Raw genomic sequence first — 23978 nt, forward strand, 5'->3', positions numbered from 1 at the left:
GAAACCTTATCAAGTGTGAGGGATGAGGGACCAATTATCTGCTACTTGCCAGTGGTTGCAGGGAGCAAGGGTCACAAAGGAAGAAATCTGCAAGACAGAGAAAAAGGTAAAGGGTTTCCGCCAGTGCTTCTGCCTCTTACCCCCGTGATCATGAAGGCACCATGGGGATGCAGAGACCAGGAAGGCTGCAGTGACAGTGCTGCACCTTCTGGGTAAAATCTTGGCCCTGCTGAAACCAACCTACATTTTTCCCTTGATTCCAGAGAAACAAGTTATCACCTAAGGCAATCTTAGTGTTGCCTGTTGCGAGGTGAATGAATGGCAAAGGAGCTCCTTGTGGGATGTTGGCCCTCCAGCACAGGTATCATGCGGGAGCAGGGCTCTCGGGAACAGAGGAGGGCCTGGATATCACGGTCCTCTTTCACAGCCATTGTGGCACTAGGAATTGCTGTTCTGACAGGGTTTATTGACAGCGTTTCTAGGGAAATCTTTCCTCTGCCAGTCCAACCTTGAGACATTGCAGCTGAGGTTGGGGAGGTGAATGTCCTACCATGAATTTCTCTAGCAGTGAGGCAGTGGATCCAGGCAGTAGCAAGAAAGGGTTGGGATTTTTCCTTCATTTCTTTCTTTTATTTTCATCCTTCTTTTTTTGGATCTTGTTCGACAGGGATCTGAAACAAAAAAAGATGGCTGAAGTGTTACAAGGAGCGAGAGCTGAGCATGTGTGCAGTGTAGCTTGGCTCAAACTTGCTGCATGTGACGTTCTCTTAGAGGGGAGTGACGAGCACAAACACTTGCCCCTTGCCTGCTGCACTTGCTGGCTCTGCATTGCCTTATAGCTAAGAGGCAGGGGGCAACTCTAAGAGACTCCATGCAGCAGGGTATGTTGACCCAGTGCAGTACGGAGGTGATACTTCAGTCTCAGAAGTCATATAGCAGCATCTTCCCATTCCTCAGCACTCGAGCTGATACGACTCCACCAGAGCTAACTCATTCAGTGCTACTTGGGGACCAGCCGTGCGTACAGACATACTCAGCAAACGGTCTCCTACAAGCTTCTCCTCCCTTTTCTCATCTCCCCAGTGCCACCCAACTTTGAGTGACTACAAGCCACTGCCTGGAAGGAGTCTGGGGGCCAGGTGGGAAGGTGTCTGATAATGCCTTTAGTTTCTGTATCTCTTGTACTGCAGGGTCAGGTGGCAGCAGGCTCCTCACCTCCTCTGGAGAAAAGCATGGCTAATTTAGTGTATTACTTTTGTGAACTGTGCCTCAGCACAGACTCTAGTCTGAGCCAGTCTCTTCCTCCTGCCCCTTCATGGAGCTCAGTCCCCATGCTGCTCCCAAGGACAGGTCCCCATGACTATCCCACGGCAGCCTCAGGGGCAAAGGGCTGAATTTTGTGAAGAACAGAGAGAAAAAAAACAACCTGCACTGAGAGAAACTCTCTGTGGAAGATACCTAGACCATCTCTGGCAGTATTCATGCTTGATAGACCTGTCTTTGTTCCTGTTCATCACTATGATAGAGTGAAGCTCAAGGGCTCCAGCCAAGCCTGAGGTCCCAGGGTGCTCAGCACGGCATCTACCCAGCATTGGAGAGTCCCTGCCCGAGGCTTTTACAAGCAAATAGGCAGGGCAGAAAATACGATTATCTCTGTTTTGCAGATGGGGAAAATGAGGCATTGAGACTGAATGTTACTCATACAGAGTGTCCGCTACCTCAAGGGAGAGCAGTGGCTCTGGGTAGTATCAGTCCTGTTGTGGTGTCCGCCCTAGCACTACATGAGTTAATGTGGCTGAAACTCCTGGGATCGCGGCCGGTGGGGCTGGCGGCGCACGCAGCGCAGTCCTGGAGAGCAACGCTTCCCTTCCTGAGCCCAGCAGGCGATGGCCGGAGGCTGTGACACTGCAGTGGCACTGTCCTGCTCTGCATCGCAGCAATCCAGCAGCATTAAGGGACCTTTTCCTCCTCCCCGCCAGGCCAGGCAGCTCCTGTGCGAAGTATTGCACTCTCAAGGTATTTGTTTTGAGCATGGACACAGCATCAGTTGCAACTCAGGGTAATCTCACAGTGTTGATAGCCCTAAGTGACTTTCCCGGTGTCGCGCAGGAGGTTGCAGAGATGGACCGCCAGCTGCTCCACCAGCCCTTGCTACCTCAGAAATCCTGTCTCCTCTGCCTGTTGCAGAGGTTTCCTTGAACAAGCAGCCTCTTCCCTTCAGAGAGCAGCCTGTTGTCTTCCTCGTGCCAGAGGTACTTGATGGGCACCGTTTAATGCAGTTCCAAAAAACATCAGACACCTGAGGCAGGATGTGTCAGATACATTTATTTCCCTCCATCTGACACCTGTGGTCTGGTATTGGAGGGTGGCATCTGTTGGAGGATAACAATTAGTGTCCTCACACCATTTGCTGTCCCGAAAAAATACGTGTGAACTGTGAGAACAGTTTACTGACAGCCTTGCGTGTGCGTTTAAAGGCAAAGCTCCAGCACTCAGACGTGGCACCTGTGCTGCTGCTAACCTGTTCCTCCATCAGGCTGATGGGAGTAGGGTCACTTGTCACCGATGGCTAAAAGAAACCCAGTTAAAAAAGGTGCTTTGCTCAAACAGTAGAAATGTTAGGGGAGCTTTCTAAAAGATATTTTCTCAAGATGGCACTGTGCACTGTTTCCTTCTTCTGGTGCAGGCACTGCAGAAAGGCAAAGCCAAAAGCAGTGACAGTACAAAGCAGAAAACGTCAGTCCCGTTCCAGAAGGGGTAGGATACATAAGCAGCAATTCGCTGGGCGCTGAGAGCAGGTTGCTGTTGCCTCTCACAGCTCCTTTCCCCCGTGGGCAGCAGACACCAAGCCCTGGAAGCTCTTCCTCTGCGACCAGCTGCCCCCTCTGCGCGGACACAGCCTCTGTTCAGAGCACAACCCCCTGTCCCGGCCCGGCCCAGCACTCCTGTCAGTCTTCAAATGCCCTGACAGTATCTGATTGCTGTAATATTTGTGATAGTGCCAACCCCAGGGAGGCAGCACGCGGACGTCCACTGCCCTGAAAAGCTTAGCCCGAATCCCGAGCCGCGGGGCCTCCCTGTCGGGCTGGAATGTGCCTCGTCCCGCTCCAAGGTACCCAGCGCGCCTTGATGCTTGGCACCGCAAACACGGGCACGGCGTGACCAATCAGCCTGGAATTCAGGGCCCAACAAACCCACCGAGAAACCCTCTCCTTGCAAAAAACGCTCCTTTCTCGTAGTCCGCTTGTTATTTGCTGCGAGGGGGCGCGTGCTGTTCTCCTTCACCTTTCTTAATTAGCTCGAATCACAGAGTCACCAACAAGCAATAAGCTAAACTGCATTCCTGTGGCTTGTGCGGACGGGCTGCTTCGCTTTTTTTTTTTTTTAATTTATTGTAATGGTTTCTGAATTGGGAATGCTCCCACTAAAGACAGACACCCGCCCCTTTCCGCGCTTGCCCAGACTCTGCTGTTGGCAGGCGAGTCCTGCTCTTGCTCTGCGTCAGTCAATGAAAGCTCCTCGGCGGCTTGGAGCGCAGGACAGCTCCCTCCCGCAGCCCGCACGGCCGCACGGAAACCCATGGTGGTGGGATGGGGTTGGGATGGCACCGTGTGGCCCCGTGGCCGTGCCTGGGAGCGTGCACCCTCCAGCCCGTGCTGCTTGGGCTGAAACACCCGGGGCTTTCCTTCCACCCCACGGCATCCACCAGCTCTCCCCCTTACAGGGCTTGCAACACAAGTCTTTCAGTGAAGCTATCTAGGTTAATCTGACGACTTCTCCACCAGCCTAGAGGGACTGAGGTGAAGATGTCCATTGTTGCTCTCCAGACTGAAGATCTTACCACTGCTCCGTTATAGGTCCTGGAAAAAAGAAATATGCACATGCCCCCCTCATTCTTCCTTTCACACCCTCCAAGCCCCAATTACTGATTCACAACCTTAACTAGCCCAATAAGCAACACATGATCACACCCATGTCTCTCAACATCTCTCACTCAAAGCACTGTAAAGGCATTAAACACTCCCCAGACATCCGTCCCTACCAATGTCTGCAGTAGCGAGCCCTTCACCAGGGTGGCCAAGAGCAGAGAAGAAGAAAGAAGGGGAAGAGCTGGGGAAGGATGGTGCTGTCCCGTCGGTCCCCGAGCGCAGGGGTGCGTGCAGGGCCCTGGGCGAGGAGCGTGCTTACATACGTGTGTACTTACGGGCATTGTTCCTGTTCGCTTCCTTCTGAACACGCTCAAGTCCAGGCATAATCTGAACTTTTCTGGCATCGCGTCGCTCATGCTGAGTCCTCGTGCTGAGATCACTTCTCCTCGCGGCTGGCTCAGGCCAGCTGCCTCATCTCCGAGCGGAGGGGATGTCGGGAGTGCGGGGAGGCCAGCGGAGATTGCCAAGACCTAGTCCATGGAGGGCTTTTAAACAGAGGCCTTCAAATTGTTTTTCAGATGGAACAGGAAACCAGAAGGGCTGGCAAAGCACAAGCGTGATGTGTTTGTGTCAGCACACTGGACCAGCCTCAGCTGCGCAGTGTTGGTTGCACACAAGCCCCGAGACGGGGGCTGCTGCGGAGGGCCCAGATAAGCTGTAACCAGAGGGGTGGCAGCAGGACGTGCGGACAAAACCGAGGTGACTTGCCCCAGCTAGGCCAGGATGTGAGTTTGCGCAAGTCACTGGTGGTGCTACCCACGCGTTGAAGGGTGAGGCTAGAGGAGACCCTGTTTCCTCACCATGCTTCGGTCCTCTCCCAGGAGCAACTGGTGCTGTTCCCTGCCCACCTGAACTGCTGTTGCAGGAACCGCCTTGCTAGATCTTGGAAAGCCTGACTGGAGCAGTCCGTTTGTTGCTCCAAAGCTGATGAGTTTAATTCTGAGCCTGTGGAGCTGAAACCCAACAGCCAATACTTTCAAATAACAGGTGGAGAAATACAGGGACGGAGCAATCCATAGCACCATGCGGGAGGCGCAGGGCATGTCTGCCCTGCGCCGAGGTCCTGCAGCGAACTGCCTAACACGCGATCCTGTGACTGCAGAGCGAGGCACCATGCCCAAGCTCATCAGCCAAGCTGAGCGGCCAGGCCTTGTTGGCAAGAGCCTAACACKAGGCTGTTGCAGTTGCGCCACTTTGGAAACCGTGAGACAATATGATGCTGGAGTCTGGTGTGCAGCTGGAACAGCGTTTCTGCCCTGTGCCCCATTTACATGGTGCGGGGACCCCCTTAGCGCAGGCAGGGTTTGCCTCGTACCTGTAGATCGCATGCAGCAAGCTWCTCACGGACATGCACTTAGCACGGGTGTCCAGCAGCTGCGAAGAGTGTTTATTGGACTCCTTGCTGGACCCTTTGCCTGCAGCCCGGGCAGCTTGTTTGTGATATTGCATCTCACTGACCAGCTGCAGAAGCCCAAAGGCTCAGGAAGGGCAGTATGCAAGAAAAAAACAGAAATGCCTGCGATGTCTCTGTAGGGTGTAAAGAGATCGGCCACCGAGCTAAGGGAGGTCAGCTCTCAGAGGTAGAGGTCCTTATCTCCCTCCTCACAAATAAGGGTYGTGAGTAAAGCACTCAAACATCATGAGCTTCATGAGATGCAGTTAAAAAAAACATGAGCTGGTGTTGTTGTCTTTAAATAAATAACACATTCTGGGGTTTTGTTCTCAGCCTTACAGTTTTGTGCCTTTAGAATTTTGTTTTTTTTTTTCTCTCTCTGCGTTGAGAAAAGCTAGAAACATATTGTTCTGGGCTGTTTTGTTTTTTCCCTTGTTTTTTTTAAAAGCAATTGAGAGTCTTCCACAATCACTTGATTCCAGGAACTGAAGCTTAACCCCCCTGCTTTCTCTTCCTCCCCCAAGAAGTATCTTGAGCCTAGTGATAAAATCCAGGCCTTAGCCAGCTTTGGGTGGGGTATCTACGAGGAAGGTGTTGTTGACATTTTGTGAGGCCACATATTAATTGCTTTCTATCTCTCTGAAAGTTCCTGCTGCTCCCAATAGGTTTGCATATGGCAGTAAACATTTAAGCGGCGTTACTTTATATGGCAGCCCAAAACTGCTGCGCTTCGCTGCAGAGGTGGCTGCATTTGCGAGCATGGATGGGCAGATTGCTGCCAAGAGCGTATGTGCTTCCAGTGGTGAAACGCTCCTTGGAACCCCTTTGGGCAAAATATATCTTAGTATTGCTATAAAGGCAGGGTTCATATGCGGTCTTCCTAAGAGCGTTGGTGAACAAGAGGCTCAGATGTGAGGCAGTAGCAGGTAGCCAGAAGCTCCTTTGGAAAACACAGGGAGAACATGAGAAAGCATATCGGGGAAAGTTTATTGCTAAACAGAACACCTCTGGGTTATGAAGGACTCTCTGCCAGGTGTTAGCTACCATACGGCACTCCCGGTTGTCTGACGTGATTTTGTGCACTGAGCGTGGGTCTGGGACCTCTTGATTTCTAGCTGTGACTTTACCCCAGAGCTCCTTTGCCTTGGGCAAAACACTCCGAACCTCTCTTTGGCCTCATTTTTCCTTACAGATTATCCAAAGGGCCAGTATCAGGGTTTGCGTAATCAGGTGTGGCTGCGTCGACATCTGCCAGAGGTTTCTCTAGGAAGCAGTAAGTAGGAGCCCTCCATCAATGCGCCCAGGCTGCGCTCTGCTCGGCACCGCAGCACCCCGGCCGAGCGGGCAGCGTCGCGGCAGTGGCAGATAGGCACGAACCAGCTCAGCAGGGGGAGAAACCGAGGCCCCGCGTGAGGAGTCGAGGTGGGTGGGAAGAGCAGGGTCCTGGGGGGAAGCAGGCTGCCGCTGATGTCTGCTCCCTGCAGTCTGGAGGGCTTGGTGCACTAGGCAAGGAAAATAAAGCAATCAGTGTCTAGAGATGGTTGAAAAAAATTGAAGGATGGCCACTTTTTAAAATGAAGCCTTCCAAGAAATGTTTTTTCTCCCATATGCTTCTAAGGATAAATGGGGTGAAGGGGACGTTGTCTCAAAAAAACAGTGAAATTCCCATAAAATTTTCATGTTGTCCCATTTTTTGGCTTTTTTTCCCCATCAAAAACAAATCCAGGAAAAAAAAAGCTTTAAAAGGTAGATGGGAAAAGGAAAAAAATCCATTTCTCTCTCTTTCCATCTGCTTTTTCTTCCACCCAAGGCAGCCCACTGACCAGTAGTAGACTTCAAGGTCTCTCATGTCTTAGGTGGACAGCTCACGTGCCTTGTGCGTGCTCTCATTTTGTGACTGAAGAGGGAAGGATGTAGGGTTTACACTGACCCGTAGGTCTTCACACTCTCTTCTCTTAATTGTCTGTTTCTGTGAATAAAGGAAAAAAAAACCAGCACTCTGTGCGGTGCAATTAACTGGCTGTAAATGTGTTTTGCCGCAGAGAGGCTGGGTGGTCAAGTAGTTTGAGAATGAGATTGGAAGCCATAATCTTCTGCGTTTGCAAACCGTTCATGTCGCCGAGTGTCTCCTGGGCAAAATGCTTCATCCCGTATGTCTCTGTTTGCCATTGATAAAAAAGAGCTATTATTACTGCTGTGCTTCCGGGTGAGCTTTTGGACCATAATTAATGTTAAAACCCTCTGAGATCACCAGTTGGAAGAAGCTGGAGAGGTGCAAAGGGCTGCGCTCTACTGGGGCTGCCAGCTTCCACCAAAGCCGAATCTATGGTGCTGCTTTCAAAATGTCTCTCATTGAGAATGAATGGAAATTCAAAACTTTCCCACATATTTCCATTTGCAAAATTTTTGAAGGAAGACTAGTTTCAGATGAGTTGAAAGATTTCTTTTTGACCAGATGAAAATCACTTTGATTTTGATATTTTTCCATTTGGGGGTTGATTTTTTTTTTTTTTAATATCTTCTGAGACAATGATGAAACTAAGGACTTGTTTATTGCTATATTTTTGATCCCAGCCCTGGCCATTGCAATGCTATTGGCAGCTGAGTGACTTTCTTTGTGTGCACATGCTGGGCAGCAGGGAAAAGTGTGGTCAGGGGGCTAACGCAGGTCCTTAACATCATCCAAAGGCCTGAAATGTGCTTTAACTCCCTGCCAAGCAGAGATGCTCCCTCCTGACCCCATAGGCGATAGCATAGGTGATGTGGGCACTAATTGCTGGCTATTACAATTGTATTTTGATGAAATTCTGCTGTTTTTGAGAGAAGTGCTCTGGAACAGATTACCGCAGAGCTAATGGAGCCTCACTCACTGAACCGCTATGGTCAGAGCAGAGGTTACACATTAACTGTGCTCACGTGTTCCAAAAAGAAAACACAACAACAGAACCATAGGGTCTAACTAAGCAAGTGACCCCAGAATGGGAATGGAGATTAGCCAGCGGAAGAAATATTCTCATTAGTCCCTCTTGTAGCTTGTCATGTTTCTGTCGAGGCAGGAAGAGCGTTGCCCACTACTTAGTGCATGGCCAGGGCAGCAGGACTCCTGGGTCCTCTGCCCAGCTCTCCCATGGCTCCCACAGTCACCCCATCTCGCTGGGTCAGGGATCCCCCCACTCATCACTGGACGCTGGTTTCTGGGCACTGGAAGAGGTGTTTCGTGTCACCTAAGTGTAGCAACACTCTTTCCCTGCTGACAGTAGGAGACTCAAGGCCGCCTTAAATCCCTCATCTATTCAGAAAAGGCAGAGGGAAGGCATCTCCTCCAGAACGGGATGCGAAGCACCACAGTTAGACTCCTGCCCTCAGCTAGAATTGCCCCGTGGAGGACTCTACTGCTGCCTCAGTCCTTGCGGGAGGACAGCCCATGTGCGGTGCTTGTGAAGTTAGGCAGTTGTGGACATCGCTCCACGGATGCACACGCTCTGAACCACATTCTTCTCAAATTAAGGAAAATGACATCATGCAAAAGAATTGAAAAAGCTTCTCTTTGCGTGAGCTCAGCACGTGCGTCTCCTGCCCCACCCAGCTTTGGGAAGATGGGAGTTGTCCCTGTGCGCAAGTGGGTTCCTTGGCATCCTTTCAGACATGAAGGATTGTTAAGGAAATAACGCTAATTGCTCTGAGAGGGTATGTCCCGGGCTGGAAAGTGCTGGGAATTGCTACTGTGCAAATGTCATCTCTTATCAGCTGCATGCGGTGTGCCGATCCGCGGCAGGGAGCATGTGGGGGGGGAAAGGGAAAGGCAGGCATTGCTTCTGTCCCCGCTGCGGGTGCTTAGGAGTTTGCACCACTCCTTTAAGTAAACATGCCTCAGCCTCTCAATCCCATTTAAGCTTCAGCTGCTTTTATGATGCTCTTGGCACTCACTTGCAAGAGCTGCTCGGTTTTACCTTAGGATAAGGAGCGGGGCTGTGTTATTCCCCAGGAAGCGGGTACCCCAGCGCCGGCATCTCAGACCTCCGAGGTGTTCGCGGCAGCTCCTGCACTTTGTCAAAGGCAGCTTGAGTTGCCCTGCCTGGCTTGGAGAGGATAAATAGCAAGTGAAGCCTTTTGGGCGAGTGGGCAGAAGATCATTATCCCTGCTGCTAAGGAGCATTCTCGGTTTGAAGCTTTGATATTCTGACCAGGGCTCTCTTAGCTCGGCATCCCAGCGCGTCCCAAGCAGCCACAGCCTGTTCAATGCTTCATCTGGCACAAAAGCCATATTTTACTGTCAGATGCTCTCCATTAGTCTCAAGTGTGAAATTATCATTCCCACCCTTTTACCAACCCCACCCTGGTGAGGAAATGAGAAAAGAAACAACCTCAAGGGCCGTTCGCAGGATGTGTACGAGCTGTCGCTTGTCAGCACAGTGCCTGCTTACGGCAGGAATTACCGCTCCTTTCTTTAAGGCAGCCGTAGGGGAACCCCCCGTGCAAACGGCGCGGCGCTATAGTGTTTGCACCGGTGCATGGCAAAGCAGCCCCAGGGATGTTTGTGTCCCTTCTCAGGCACAGGGCAGTAGTGTAAAGCCCCATGAACCGTAGTGCTCTGTCTAACGGCAAGGGGAAAAGCAGCTCCACAGGCATCGTGGGGCCACCGTGGCCCTGGCTCCTTTCCCGCGGTTCTTTCCTGTCAAAGCCCGACATCGTCTCGCATCTCTTTGAGTTGCCAAAACTGACTGATGTGAGCCTGCACCACATTTTTCTCTTCTCTTTTGAAGGCTGGTTCCCATAACAACCTGCCAGTGTTGGACTGAGGGCTAAAGACAAATGATTTTTTTTTTTTCCTGCCTTCCAGATTTACCCTGTACGCGGTGGATACACGAGGGAGACACTCAGAGCTGAGCACGGTCACCCTGAGGACAGCCTGCCCATTGGTAGACGACAGCAAGGCAGAAGGTCAGTGTTCAGGCACCTGATTTTCCAGGACAAAAGCCATTTCCTGTTAATTTTGCTTTTCCTGTATGCATTGTACTCCTGCACCCTCTCCTAGTCTCGTCTCTCCCAGCATGCAAGCTCCTGTATATTAGGGCACAGGGATGTTAGGCTGGAGAGGGATGACAAGTTGCAAGACTGCCTTCTCACAAAGTCCCTTCGACTGCAGAGCTGATCGCTGCCGTGGTCCTGTGCAGCACAGCACCACGGCATCTCTCCCTGTGCATGGCCGTGGGAGCCGTTAACGTGCGTCTGACTTAGGTCCCCTGGAAGAAGAGAGAGAGTCCACATCTCTTACRGCAAAAAAGACTGAGATACAGCCCTGGCTGGGACGGGGGCGGTGAGAGCTGTGCATAGGACTGTCACGGCTGGGTGTTTAAAAGGACTGCAGCTGCAGCTGGTTTGGTTCTGAAATGGAAACACAGATAAAAGCTAGAACACTTGGACATTTGCGTTTTCAAATTTTGAAACAACTCCCATTTTTTTCTACCCCTCACTCCCTGAGTGTTTTGCCTCCTTTAAATTTAAAAAGATTCATCTAAATGAAAGGTAGGTTACCTGTTTTCTTTCTCTCGTTCTTTTTTTTAAAGCAAACAAAAGAAAGTTTTGATTAATGCTTTGTTTAAGGTTATTGATAAGCATTCCCAAGAAAAATGAGCAAAAATGAGACTAAAGAAAAGTAAGGAAATGGGGTTTTGTGCATTTTTCATTTCCAAAAAAAGAGCCTTTTTACAACAGAAAGTACACCCTCTTGTTTAACAAATCTTTGAGCTGCTCTATTAAAATAGTCACAACGATGATTCGCTGCATTTCTGGCTAAATTACTGTCTTGTTATCGGCAGTGTCATTTTCTTCCTGTTCTTTAATACATCACAGGGCCTGATTCACCGAACAACTTATTTGCCCGTATATCCTCCTCTTGCTCTTCCCAGCCTGCTGATTGCCATCCTTTCTCAATAGTTTCCCTGGGCCTGAGCATCCCTCATGTGCCCAGTTTCACTGCAAAGCTCTCCTTGTGTTTCCAYGTCCTCACTGGTCCTGCAATCCTCTGTGTGTAGTAGGACTTCTGAGGGTGCAACCCCAATCCTCCGTGCTGCAGGAAAGCATCACAGCTGTGCAATTATTTTCCTCTCGGTGAGTTAGGGAAGAGCTTGTCTGTCCTAATTGGGCAGGYAAGGTTGTGTCTGCCGGTGGTTCTTGGCCAGCAAATCTCTTTCCCTCCTTCTCCCATTCTTTTACGGAGTATTGCTGGAATCACTGGGGCTCCGCTCAGCGCAGACGACTCAATGCAGGGTTAGCCAGAGGACTTGCTAAACACTGGGCAGGTTGCTAAACACCACTGCAGGCAGCATGCGAGGAGCGGTGGGGGAGGCCACCATCCCAGCCACCCTCCCCACCTGCTAGCCCCGCCAAAGGCTCATTTCTCCCTCTCCTGTATTAGCACCGTCTGTTCATTAAATTCTATCCCCCGGATCCTTTTCAGAGATAGCTGACAAAATCTACAACCTCTACAATGGTTATACCAGTGGGAAGGAGCAGCAGACAGCCTACAACACGCTGATGGAGGTCTCCGCTTCCATGCTCTTCCGAGTCCAGCACCACTACAACTCCCATTACGAGAAATTTGGAGACTTCGTCTGGCGCAGTGAGGACGAGCTGGGGCCCAGGTACCTGTCCTTTCTCTTCCTTCTGCCTTGCTACTTGGCTGGAGTGCTACACTTTGATCACTACGCAAGTGAACCTCATTGCCTTCTCATATCCAAGAGAAATCCCCTTGTGTTGTTCACCAAACTGTCCTGCAGTCCTCTGTGACTGCCAGTCCCCGTTCAGGAATGGCTCAGTGTTTGGATGAATAATTATGRAGTGTCTAGCAGCTGTGGGGGAAACCAGTCTAAGCCAGGTGGGCGATACAGCAAATAAGGAGCTGAGTGTATTGGTAAAGCTGTGTGAGGGCCCAGGGCCGTAAATTAGGCAGGGTCAGAGTGAATGGGCTGTGTGTAAACCAAGACTGACTCAGATCCTCTTTGACTGTAAAATCTTGGTAGATGAGACCATGGCTCCGCTAGGATTCACAGGTGCCCTGATTTTTTGTAGGGTGGGTGGCTGGAAAGAGTGACTGAGGGAATGGAGCAAAAATGCAGCACGTACATATATAGTACGGATGATGTGTCAGCAGCATGCATTTGGTATCAAGAGCTGCAATATGGAGGGAGCAATAGTCTGCGGAGGTATTTCAGGAATATAGCAAGTCCATCCTTGTAGTGTTGCATTTTTACATGGCAAATAGCCAGGTAATGAAGAGCGGCAGAATGCCCCAAAGGCGCTCTTGGATGGAGCCCACCCGTGTCAGGGAACATGGTGCAACCTCCAGTACCGTGCTCCCACAGTGGGACAGATCCTTCTCCATGCTGTCTCCACACCTGGATGGTTACTCCCCATGGACAGTAGAGCAGAAGACCACCAGCCCCAGGTGTGGCTTCGGGCATCTACTACATCCTGTTGTGGTTGCAGATGTGTGTAAATGCAGATATCCTACTGCAGGAAGATTATTCTTCTGTGAAAACAGTTTTGATCCCCTAGAACAGCAAAGCTGAGATGCTAGCTAACAGATTATTCCTTTTGTCTGCAGCTTTACTATTTGGTATCATCAGAGGGGTCAATGATTGAGCAATCTGTGTGCGGTGAAGTTGGCTCTACGAAACAGGATATTTCATGGAAATTTCCTTCTATTTATTTCTCTCTATATATATCTGACCTGACAGATCTTTATCCTCACAGCAGTATATCGTTGCCATACATTCTGTAAATATTTTTGAGGTTTCCTTTTCTGCCTTCCCTCTTTCCCAAAACAATAATTCAGCCCTATTGATGTAGGTACTAGAAAGGGCTTCCTAAATTTTCGTACTGTGGTGTGCCTGACACCATGCAAGGATGCCAATGAGGGAACAGTGCCTTATCTGTTACCTGTATGCAGCCTTACACTAGAAATGTTTTCTCTTTGCTATAAATTTTGTGCTCTAAGGAGGGCTGGTAAAGGATTGTTTCTGTGATTATAAAGAGCATTTCCAAAGGACTGCGCCTGCAATACCCTGGTGTACAGTGAAATGGTTAATAAGCAGATTCTGAGAGATCACAGCAATGGAGTAACACGTACATGGACAACATTGCATCCACAGGGATGGCAGAGTGTCCTGGCAAAGACTGTTTTGCCAGACTGCCACATAACCTTAAGACCCCTTCAGAAATGTTCAGCAAGCTATGTTCAGAAGAAGCCGTAGCTCTCTATCTTGAGATCCCTTATAGATTTCTAATAGCCTTGACCTGCTTTGAAGCTTTTACAGAGGCTGTTCATCCAGCATCCTGTCTAACACGTTGTTCTATGAGAAGATGAAGAAGAGGAACATGGAGGAATGGAGYGAGATGGGGCGATTAACTGCAGTCCATGAATAACTGGAAAAGATTTTCCTGCTCTCTCCCCCACTCCTATCTTTTTGTTGGACACAACTGAGAATCTCTCCGTAATACCAGGATGACAGTTCCTTACAACAGTTTTCACTCCTCCTGGACATAAATCCAGACTAGCTTGTGGCTTGCCTCCTACAGAGGTGACCTTGGTTGTAATTTCTGTGGTAGCTCATTAACCTCTGACAGGCAGCCACTGTCTCTTGCTTCCCACTGCCTTCCTCCTTCTTTGATGACACTGCAGAGTTGTTTGTCCTTTTTAATTGTTCCTCTCTATAAATCCCTGGGGGCCATCCGCCCCTTCTTACATGTCCTTATTTCCTCCGTTACTTGAGATCCAACACATTTATTTAAGGATATTATCTGGCCTGATACCTGCATCAAGCCAAGACATTTGCAAGGTGACATTTAAATTGCCTGTATTGCCCCACTGTATACCAAGTGACATTTGGAGTCAGTGGTCAGTTCTGCTGCAGTCTGCCTTCCACGGCCAGCCAGATGATCTCCTAGCAGAGCTCACGTGTCCCTGTTACGTACTTGAGAAATATGTGACTTACAGCCTAGAGAAAACGTTTATAAATGCCACTGCAGCCAGTGCCAGGCTCTTGCCAAGAACGAAGCGCCATCGTCTAGCCTTGCTTCTCAGGGATCTTGGACAGAAACGAAGGCACTGACAAAGCGGCAGGCGAGTGAAGATTTGCCAAGGGACACCATCTCGTAACACGATTTTAATTGATGGACTGCTCTCCTTCCCAAGGGGACATTCATTTTTGTACCTTGAAATGTTTATCAGATGGGTCTCAGAATCACAGTAAATGTTCGCTCATAAAACTGAGCGACCAGAGGGAAGTTGATTGCCTCCGTGTAATAAATACATCACACAGGATTCCTCGTGAGCCCAGTTTCCATGAAAGCCACAGGTTACTACAAACAGCTGCTTGCAAGAAGACACACTGACAGCCAGATGTCCCAACCAGACGGTTTACATTAAGGAGACATTAAAAACTTAGCTCATAGGTGGCCCTAAACCAGGACTTTCTGTGGTCAGCGGCATCTTGGCACCTGGCTTGCTCTGTCCTGCTAGTCTCCTTTAGCAACAACAACCCCTTTCCTGCTCCCCTTACAGACACCAAGTGAATCTTGCGAAGTTAATTTGTTCCAACAGAACAGAAGAATTTATCTAAACCAGTGAAGGTTTAATGCTACTGTGCATTCAGATCTTTGGATCTATTCATCAATGGTGCTTCCTGACACAGCAACAAGGATATTTCTTTATTAGTTTTTCTTATGTATTATTCTTACGACCACTTCAAACAGGGCCTAGCTTTCAGGAGGAGGAGAGAGAAATAAGCAGGAGGGTTAAGATCTTCCTTCCATGCCCCTGCTTCTGGCTACCAGGAGCAACCGGGTCAGGATGTGCCCAAGGCTTGAAGCCTCTCCTTCTCTTAAGCAAGTTGCCTGGGCAGACAGGCCATGGCAGCAGCAGGAGACAAATATCCTCAGCAGTGCACGATCTCCCAAGCAGCTGCCTTTTGGTACCGAGGGGGAATGCAATGTACTGATGGGAGGTGGTGATAAGAGGCCATCGAGTCCCAGACTCATTATCCTCCCAGACGAGGGTCTGACAGACCCAGGTCAGTTCTCAGTAGAGTGGAAAAATCTGAATTTATGACAAAATCACCCCGTATGGGAGCACAGCAGCCAGGCAGCCACCCTCTCCCTGCAGCAGCCCTGGAAAGCTTATCCTTCCCTCCAGCCCAGGTGTCATTACTTCTCTGCTTCTTCATGGTCTCCTGACTTTCTCCTAGGTCAGGTAGGGCAGCATTTTGCTGGCTCTGGATAAGTTCTCATCCTGCACCAGCCATCAAGGTGAATAAACGCTGTCCCCTCTGCAGCTGGGGGATGAACATGGGCAGGGGAAGGTGAAGTCCCTCCCTCGGGGAGCACCTGGCTCTGGGCAGAGCAGGAGGTAACATGTCCTCTGCTCTTCTACATGCCCTTCTAGAGCCAGGCCTGGCAACGGGGCGTCTCAGAGCCTTGTCCCGTGCTGTCCCCACTGCAACACACTCCCTTGCCATGGTGCCTTTAAGTGAGGCATGAGCGCTTGGGGAGTGCCCCCGCAGCAGACACCCGTTGCCCTCCCCTTTTCTCTCCTCCACCGTTCGCACTCTGCTGCCACGAGGTACCGGCGAGGGAAGCAGCCGTGCAGAGCAGTCACTATTTTTAATCCCCCTCTTCATCATTTATGACTGCGGCTGTGACCTCCTAAATCCTTCACTTAAATGGAGACCAGAATCAGTCGCTGGCTGGCACCGACTTAGAACAACTGCCCCTGCAGCGTGGCAGGCTGGGTGGGCGCCCGCGGGCTCGCGCCAGGGCGGGGACGCCCCAGACTCGGGCCAGGGTTACGGGGTGAGAGGGAGGAGGGTTGCTTCATCCCTTTACAGGGGCGAAAGCGTGGGGATTTTCTGGAGAACAGATCTGGCCATGGGCGGCCATGAGAACGGTCCCCCCCGCACTCCCCTGCCGTCCTCTCCTGATTCCTGCCCTTTAATAAGACAATAAATTACTGTTTCTGGCAGGGATGAGGTTGGTCAGCATTTAGGAAGATTTCATTTCCAGTATTTGAAAAGGTGGTCGTTCTGACCCGACAGCCCTCCGCAGGGAGCACTTGGGTAATACCCAGGGCTTGATTTATGGTGTTAAATTGGCAGCCCAAGAACTGCTCCTGTAATTTATTACCAGCCTTCACCAGAAAGCTTTTCTCTCTTTCTCACCCCTCCTCTCGCCCGCTCTGTCTCTCTCTTTCTCCTTCTTACTTTTTTTTAAGAGGGAACAGCTGACAGCCAAAAGCTAAATCTAACATTTACGCATGACTTCATTACCCCACTGAAATAAATGACTCAGTCTCAAAGCAGTGAAACCCATCGAACTGGGGCTTTGACACCGGTGTGAGGATACCAAAAGCGTGGGACCTGATTCCTTCCCTCTGCATTACCCTGTCTTCTTGTCCACGGTACGCTGTGTTGTCAGCATCCTCCCAGGGCCAACCTATCGTACGCTGCTTCCCACATTTAAACGCCGCTCGTTTCCCGGGGCCGACTGTGCCAAGCACGACTGCAAATGCAGCAGGTGTACTGAGACCAGCTCCAAAAAGAGCACAGCCTCCAGCAAATGGGACATCAACAGCTCTGGGCGGTTTTACCCCCAGACATCTTGCCACCGCGAGCTGTTCCTCACACATGGGAATGTTTGGCTGGCCAAGAGACCTGTATATGTACCAGGGAGCAAGGACAGCGTGGTCATTTTCTGCAGTATCTAAAAGATGCTGGAAGTATGGCAGAGAGAGTAGTGAACCTATGAAGGCAGAGACAGCCGGGGGAAAAGGGAGGGAAAGCAATGAGCAGGTTGTGCAGGGGAGAAGTGAGAGGTGGATGAAGCGGGGAGGAGAAGGCAGAAGTGAGAAGGGCGGAGAGAAAGAGAAGAGCTTGACCCGGAGGCATGCTTAGGTGCATGCTGGGGAGCCCAGGCATCATCTGAGGTGGATTAGGGCAAGCTGCAGCTACCCACCATTGTGATATGCCTCAAGTGCTGGTCCTGGCCACTCATTGCCGTTCCCCATTTTGTGCTGGCCCCTGGGTGGGGAAAGCCTTGCAGCCTGGGGAACTGATTCGGGTGGAAATCCAGGGGGTTGCTGGGCTGGCCTTCAGACCAGCGCATTGCCTGCGTTGGCACGGTGTTCAACCACCAAAACACCTGCCCAGCAGACGCGAATGGGCAGGGACAAGCTGGGCAAGAGGGGAGTATTCTCCTTTAGCAATAGCAATGATTTGTGTTAAATAAAAGTGGCTGTGGAGCCATGGCCTTGGAGAGACGATAGTGGATCTGCTGGATCATGTGTTCTTGGAGTCAGCACCTCTGCTCCGTCGTACAGGGAGGCTTTGTCCTCACAGCCTGCTTTCTGTGGGGTGGCAGCCCAAGCCAGGGCTCCCTCACCTGACCAGCCCAGCAGGCCAAAGCACTCAGCACCATCTCCTTGGTGCCAACTCAGACCTGCTACAGGCCTCCTCCTTCCCCTCCCTGTTCTGCCTTGCACACAGCATGTTCTGCCTTGCACACAGTAGCTCTGCAGGGTGCCCTGGTCAGACCTCCTCCATGGAGGTACTTCTGTGGGCTCTATTCCCTCTAATATTTTCAAGAAAAAAAGAGAACACCTTCTCTTTAAAATAGCCAGCATTTGTATTTTCCTGCTGTTAAAGAATCCTCTCCAAACAGTAAAAAATATATTTAAAAATACATAGCGAATGGATAGCTAATTTTATAAAGAATAGAACCCACTGAAATGAAAACAGTTTGGACTTTCAGCAAGGTTTTTTTGGAGTAGGGGGAGCTCTGACCAAATACGTTCCCCTCAAGCACTGTCAGCTCACATAAACATCAGTCCTATGAGCTGACCATGGGTCCTGTGCTTGCTTAGCTTTCACTGAAGAAAGGAAGAATCGGAGCAGATGTTAAGAAACAATTTCTCAGCGTTAGGATGGATAAGCACTGGAAAGAGTGCCTGAGGAGACAAACTCTTCTTCATCAGAGGCGTTAAGAACAGGTTAGACAGATGTCTGTCAGGAAGCACTAGGGCAGGTTGATCCTGTCAAAGAAATGGAACAGATGATCTTCTGTGGTCCCCTCCAGCACCAGTGACTATGATTTTCTGAAGTCTGTTGGCCTTACCATGCTGACAGTCACCACAGACTTTGGTTTGTTGCTGAGCTGAGCTTTAATTATTCAACCTTTGTTGAAAACATCCAGTTCCATAGTGGAATTTCATAACTTCTCAGCAATGGACATCCAGCACCGAAGGACCTGTTGTTGGCAGTGTTACCTTGTCTTGATCTGCAGTGGGAGCAACAGATGATCTAGAAGGTCAGGTATCTGCTAAGCAGAGGAGTGTGAGTAGAGAGGTATTGTGTCAGAGTTTGGGCACAGCTCAGCCCATGACATCGGTATGTATATATGTGTGTATACAGGTAATGCGTAATGAGGCTCAAATTGCCTACTCAGGCTCACCTTCGTATGTGAAACCAATACACATGCACATGCACCACCTTCAGACTTAGCGTTATCCCAGAAGGGTGAATTCCCTTGCTGGTCTCTTCCCCTGGAACAAGGAGTCAGAGCCCATCTTCTTCTGGGAGGGGAAGGGTAGTTTTCTGAGCGCAGTTCTRACGGAGCAGTGGTTTGTTAGCCTTTCATCTAGTCGTCTTGCTCCAGAGGGAGGGATTCGTAGCTGGCTGCGGATGCCTGAGTGCCCTCTTGCCTTGTCTCCGTCTCTGCACTTTGGTCTGGAGCTCACGCTTTGATGACTCATGGCGAGTCCTTCCTTGGAATCTCAATCAGTGGGATGCCTTTGGGTGTGCAGCCACATCAGAAATAGCTGTGCTCCCTCCTGACCGTATAGCTCACAATCCAGGCTGAAACACCATAAAGCTTTCATAATCAAATAATCCCCATGTTTATGCCTCGCTGACTGACAGCGCTGCCCCTGACATATCATTATCGGGAATTTACATTCCTTCAGGAACTGCAAAATCCCCTAACCCCAAATCCAGAGCTTTCCTGTGGCACCAGAGGGAGAGGAAATAATCTGTGATCTTGAGACTTTCAGACCACTGAAGTAAACCCTCTTCCCCTCCCTTTGTTTGATTTAGCACTTTGCAGACTCCCACGAGGGGGATTCTTGGTTTCTTACGGGTTTATTTTGTTTTGTCTTAATGTGTTGTGCTTTTCTTCCTCGCTCTTCTAGCGTTGGTCCTTTTGGGCCGTTTCCCTCCTGGAGACTTGAGAACATACACAAGGCTGTGCTCATGAGTCAGGGGAGCAGCCGTGGTGCTGGGGGTCTCCTCCGTGTGCCACGGGCCAGGAGGCAGGGTGCGATAGGGATCCAGCGTACGGCTGCGGTGATGCCTCTACCCAGAGCGGCAGACAGCGAACCCGGGGTTCAACGAGCRCTGCTGCGCTGGGTCAGACCTGAGGTCCCTCCAGCCCCGTGTCCTGTCTCCAGCAGTTGTTTGGTGCTGCGAAATAGTAGATGTACTACAAACTTTTGGTGCAAAACAGCTCCTCTCTGCCTAAAACAGGGAAGGCCATGGCTTAGGTGATAGATATCATTCCTGTTTGTCGCAAGATAGGGCCACCAGGAGTCCTGGCTCCTAGTTTTTTCATTGCACTCCCTTCTCTGTCTCTACCTCTGTTTCGCCCTTCCAGGAAAGCACACCTGATCCTAAGGAGGCTGGAGAAAGTCAGCAGTCACTGCTCGACCCTGTTACGCAGCGCCTACATCCAGAGCCGCACTGAAACCATGCCCTACTTGTTCTGCCGCAGCGAGGAAGTCCGGCCGCCCGGCATGGTCTGGTACAGCGTCCTAAAAGACACCAAAGTAACGTGTGAGGAGAAGATGGTCTCCATGCTGCGCAACACCTACGGAGAATCCAAGGGGCGGTGAGGGCAGGTGTGGGCCTGGAGCTGCGGGAGGCGCAGGCGCTCCGAGGAGTCGAGGACTCGGGAAATGCTGAGTGGCTGGTGGGGTTTGGGGGAAGGGTTCGGAGGGGGTGGAAGGGGACAGCAAGGCCAAGCAGGACTTTCTCACACAGACGGCAGAGAAACAAGAAATCAGCAAGTTGGACTTTAATTTCCTTTCCTTTTTTTTTTTTTTTATTTTTTTTTTTTTTAACTGAATTTCCTGGACTACACGCTCCTAAACCCTGAGAGGAGGAGACACCCGATAGAGGCCAGGGCCAGGCCGGGGCGAGCGCCGGCGGAGGGGAGCTGCCGGGCCGGGGGTGCTCCCCGCTGCCCAGCCCCGCGCGCTGCCGGCGAGCGGCGGAGGGGCTCGGGGGCTCGGGCGCCGCCGGGTCCGGAGACGCCGGGAGGAGCTCCTTCAGCTCCTTCAGCTCCGGGAGGTGCCGCGGGAAGCCGGCGACACCACGCTGAAAGCGGAGGCCGCGGAGGCGAACGCCAGGCAGGCGCAAGGACATTGCAGGCCCGCTGGGTTTTTTAAACGCGCCGAGTTTACAGAACTGCTCCGTGCGGAGCCTTCGTTCGCAAGGCTCCCGACAGCTTGTTCTGCGCATTAAAGATTCCTATTAAGTCCATCCTCGCTGCTTCTTGGGTATTTCTTACTGACGTCGCCTCACCGCTGCTCGGTCGCTCGTAGGGTGTCACGAGCCGGAAAGGAGGAGGACTTGGCGACGGTTCGGTGCAGGTACGTGGCCGAGACGAGGCGCTCTGCCTCGAAACCGGCGTTGAACCCGAGCGCCGGACRCTTAGGCAGAGAGAGGAGGGGGAAGCGCAGCCTCCTCGCGTAGGGTCCTGCTCTCCCCCAACACCCATCTCGTCCGCGGACGCCAGCGGGAGTTGTAGACGTGTGGGAAAGCCCAAGAAGGAAGCCAGGGGCTAAAAAGACATGAAGAATCTGGTTTCTTTTACTGTCAGATGTGGCTTAGGCTGGCCCGAGATCTGGCCGGGTAATGGATTTCTCAGCCTGGTAGCCAAACCGAAAAGGGCAGGAGGGTGAGAGGGGAAAAAAAGCAAAAATCGGATCAGCCCAAAGCTATTTCTTTTTCTTTTTAAAGCAAAACAACAAACCTGAAGGGGGGGGGGGGGACAGGGCTGCAGGGGGAAGAGGAAACACTGTGGGCTGAATGAATCAGTTCAGTCAGCCCAAAGCAAACAGTTTTGTTTAGGCTTTCRGGTTATTTAACCCTTTACAGAAAAAGCAAGCAAGCAGGAGATGAGTTCCAAAATGAAAATGTTTTGAAACCAAACAAAGGTGCAGGATTTGATGCGGAGGAAGGTCAGGCGGTGACTTGTTCTTCTCGAGCCAAACCTATTTGCCTGGTCTCAACTCAGCTAATTCTGATTGTTTCTCCCAAATCGCTTTTTTTTTTTGTTTGTTTTGTTTTTGCTTTGGTTATATCTCTTCATTTTTCTTGACCCACACCGCTGCTGCCAATGGGGAAGATCCCCCATAGCTGTTCAAGGTCTCGCTGGAGTTCACGGGCGACTTTGCAGCCTCTGGAGCAAGTGCCGAAGCCCTGCAGGTCGCCCAAGGGCTCGTTTGCGAGATCCCGCTAACTCCCCTTCCTGAAGGAGCGGGGGGGGGAATAGTGACACAACGGTGGGCTCGGGGTCATCCCACCCTGCCGCCGAGGTCTTTGCAGCACCTAGTACAGGGGCCATCATGGGGGGACACCGCACTGATGCCACTTGGGCTAAGACCTGTCTCAGCAGCGCTTCCCCCAACAGCGCTATCTCCCATTAGCCTCCTTTGCCGTTTGGAGGCAGCTGGACACTGAGGAGTTTGGAGACATGTTTATTGGGATAAACGGGACCACCTCAGCCCCCGGCAGACTAGCACACCCGTGGGGTTGCTTGGGCCGAGGTCCAGGCAGGCTAGGCTGGCCCCAAGCAGCCCGTGACACCTCGTGTCACCCGTCCTCCCCATGCACAAGCTGGGACTGAAATATTTCTGTGAGCTGGAGCAAGGCCAGAGTCAGCCATGGCCTGGGTCGGCTCACAAATCTTGCACCTCAAGGAACGGGAGGTGCGGGTGCAGGAGGAGGTGTTGAGGCAATATTTGTTCAGCTTTGCTATTGTGTACAACAAAACAGCAAAACCTCTTGAAGTGCAAATGCGCAGGCGTCCCGGCTGATGCCCGGACCGGTGATTCTGGCACTGCGGCGTTACACGGAGCATCTTGTTTCATGTGCTGCCATGACACAGTAGCTGCACTACCAAGGGCGGAAAAACCCTCTCCAAGGAGCCCTGGATGCAGGTGGACTGGGCCTGATCCTTCCCTCCCTGCCACTGCAGAGGAGCAGGCACTTTCCGCAGGACACGGCACACCACAGGGATTTCCACAGCCAACCGCCACCGGCACGACGCCCGCCCGGTCCCAGCCCGGCGGCGCAGTGCTGCTAGCGCTGGATGCACCTTCAGGCAGTTTGACGTGGTCTTGTTTTCTCAGGGCTCGGCCCCACATCCTTGCCTTTGCCTGTGTTTTACAAACTTGGTGTTTTCTTTTGTTTTTATTTGCTTGGTCGGAGATGATTCATTTCTCTTCAAAGCCCTGTGCCTGGAGCCCAGCAACGACGGAGAGGAACTCTGTGGTTTCCCTGAGGGCAGAGCCAGCGTTGACCGACCTGCCAGACAAATTGCTTGTGTTTGCTGTAATGCCGCTGAAGGGGTTGGAGGTGATCGTAGGTGTTCCAGGGATAACGCTATTAACGGGATTTCTGAGTGTCACGGCTGTGGTGCTAGGAGTTAGGAATAAGGGACACCGGCCAAAATCCTGGGCTTTGGGCTGGCTGCTCTTCTGCACGTTCACGTTCTTCTAGGTAGGGCTCCGCTCCGATGCAACCGACTCCCCGCAGTGATTTTTTTTTTTGCACCTGAGCTAGATACGCACTTGCAAATCCCGGCAGCCGCCTGCAGCAGAACTCAAGGGGGAAAGGGCGAAGCGACAGCGCTGGGGCTATTTTTCTGCGGCAGGTCTGACAGATGGGAAGGAGACCTTCAACCACAGCAGTCCTAATTTCTGCTGGGAACAAAATTGGAGCAGCGCACTGAAAGGCTAGTCATCCTGCTGGCTCGGCACGGCAGGTGCGTGYGTTGCAGAGCACCAGGGGCTCGGTTCTCGCTGCTTGCCTTGGACGGCTGTCGAAGAGCTTTGCTTTGCGCCCTTGGTGAGGCTGGCTGTTGCGCATGGACGTACACAGAGCGTGTTGTGTGTGTACTTGTGTTTATGTGTGCACAGCAGGTGAAAGCGTCCTGGCAGCCGGGCGGGAAGGCTGCAGAGGGACGGCTGTGAACCTGTCGAGAAGCACACCTAGCGCCCCGGACCAAAGCCAGGCCAACGCAGCAGAAGAGCCGCTGGCCCGCGATGCTACCCCGGCGTTGCGTACCCAAGCCAAACAAAACCGAGGAATTTGTCGAGGTTACACATTCCCCGGCTCCCAGCTGAAAGGAAGGGTCTGTATTTTCTCTCTGGAAACTTTGGAGAATGTTACCCTCAGGCTTTCAAGATAAACAGTTGTAGTCACAGCCTAGCAATGCTGGCGGAGCGTCGCATGCTCTGCGGTGCGTGTGCCCACACACACACACACACACACACACACACAGTCTTTTCCCTGGCTCCCTGAGGGCAACTGTGTCCCTGCTCC

General features: G+C 51.4%; 1 protein-coding gene across 4 annotated transcripts in view; it reads left to right on the forward strand.

Annotated features, from left to right (window-relative positions):
* Window positions 1–20478, forward strand: part of ASTN2 (astrotactin 2) — a 365002-nt gene extending 344524 nt beyond the window's left edge. For all 4 annotated transcript variants that reach the window (XM_026059690.1, XM_026059691.1, XM_026059693.1 and 1 more), the window contains 3 exons: window positions 10163–10263; window positions 11783–11966; window positions 20023–20478. In XM_026059690.1, coding sequence (XP_025915475.1) covers window positions 10163–10263; window positions 11783–11966; window positions 20023–20260 — 523 coding nt within the window. In that variant the 3' untranslated portion in view covers window positions 20261–20478. The remainder of the gene's footprint in view (window positions 1–10162; window positions 10264–11782; window positions 11967–20022) is intronic.
* The last annotated feature ends 3500 nt before the right edge of the window (window positions 20479–23978 follow it).

This window comes from Apteryx rowi, unplaced genomic scaffold (genome assembly GCF_003343035.1).
Source record: "Apteryx rowi isolate R43461 unplaced genomic scaffold, aptRow1 scaffold_16, whole genome shotgun sequence".
Taxonomy (NCBI): domain Eukaryota; kingdom Metazoa; phylum Chordata; class Aves; order Apterygiformes; family Apterygidae; genus Apteryx; species Apteryx rowi.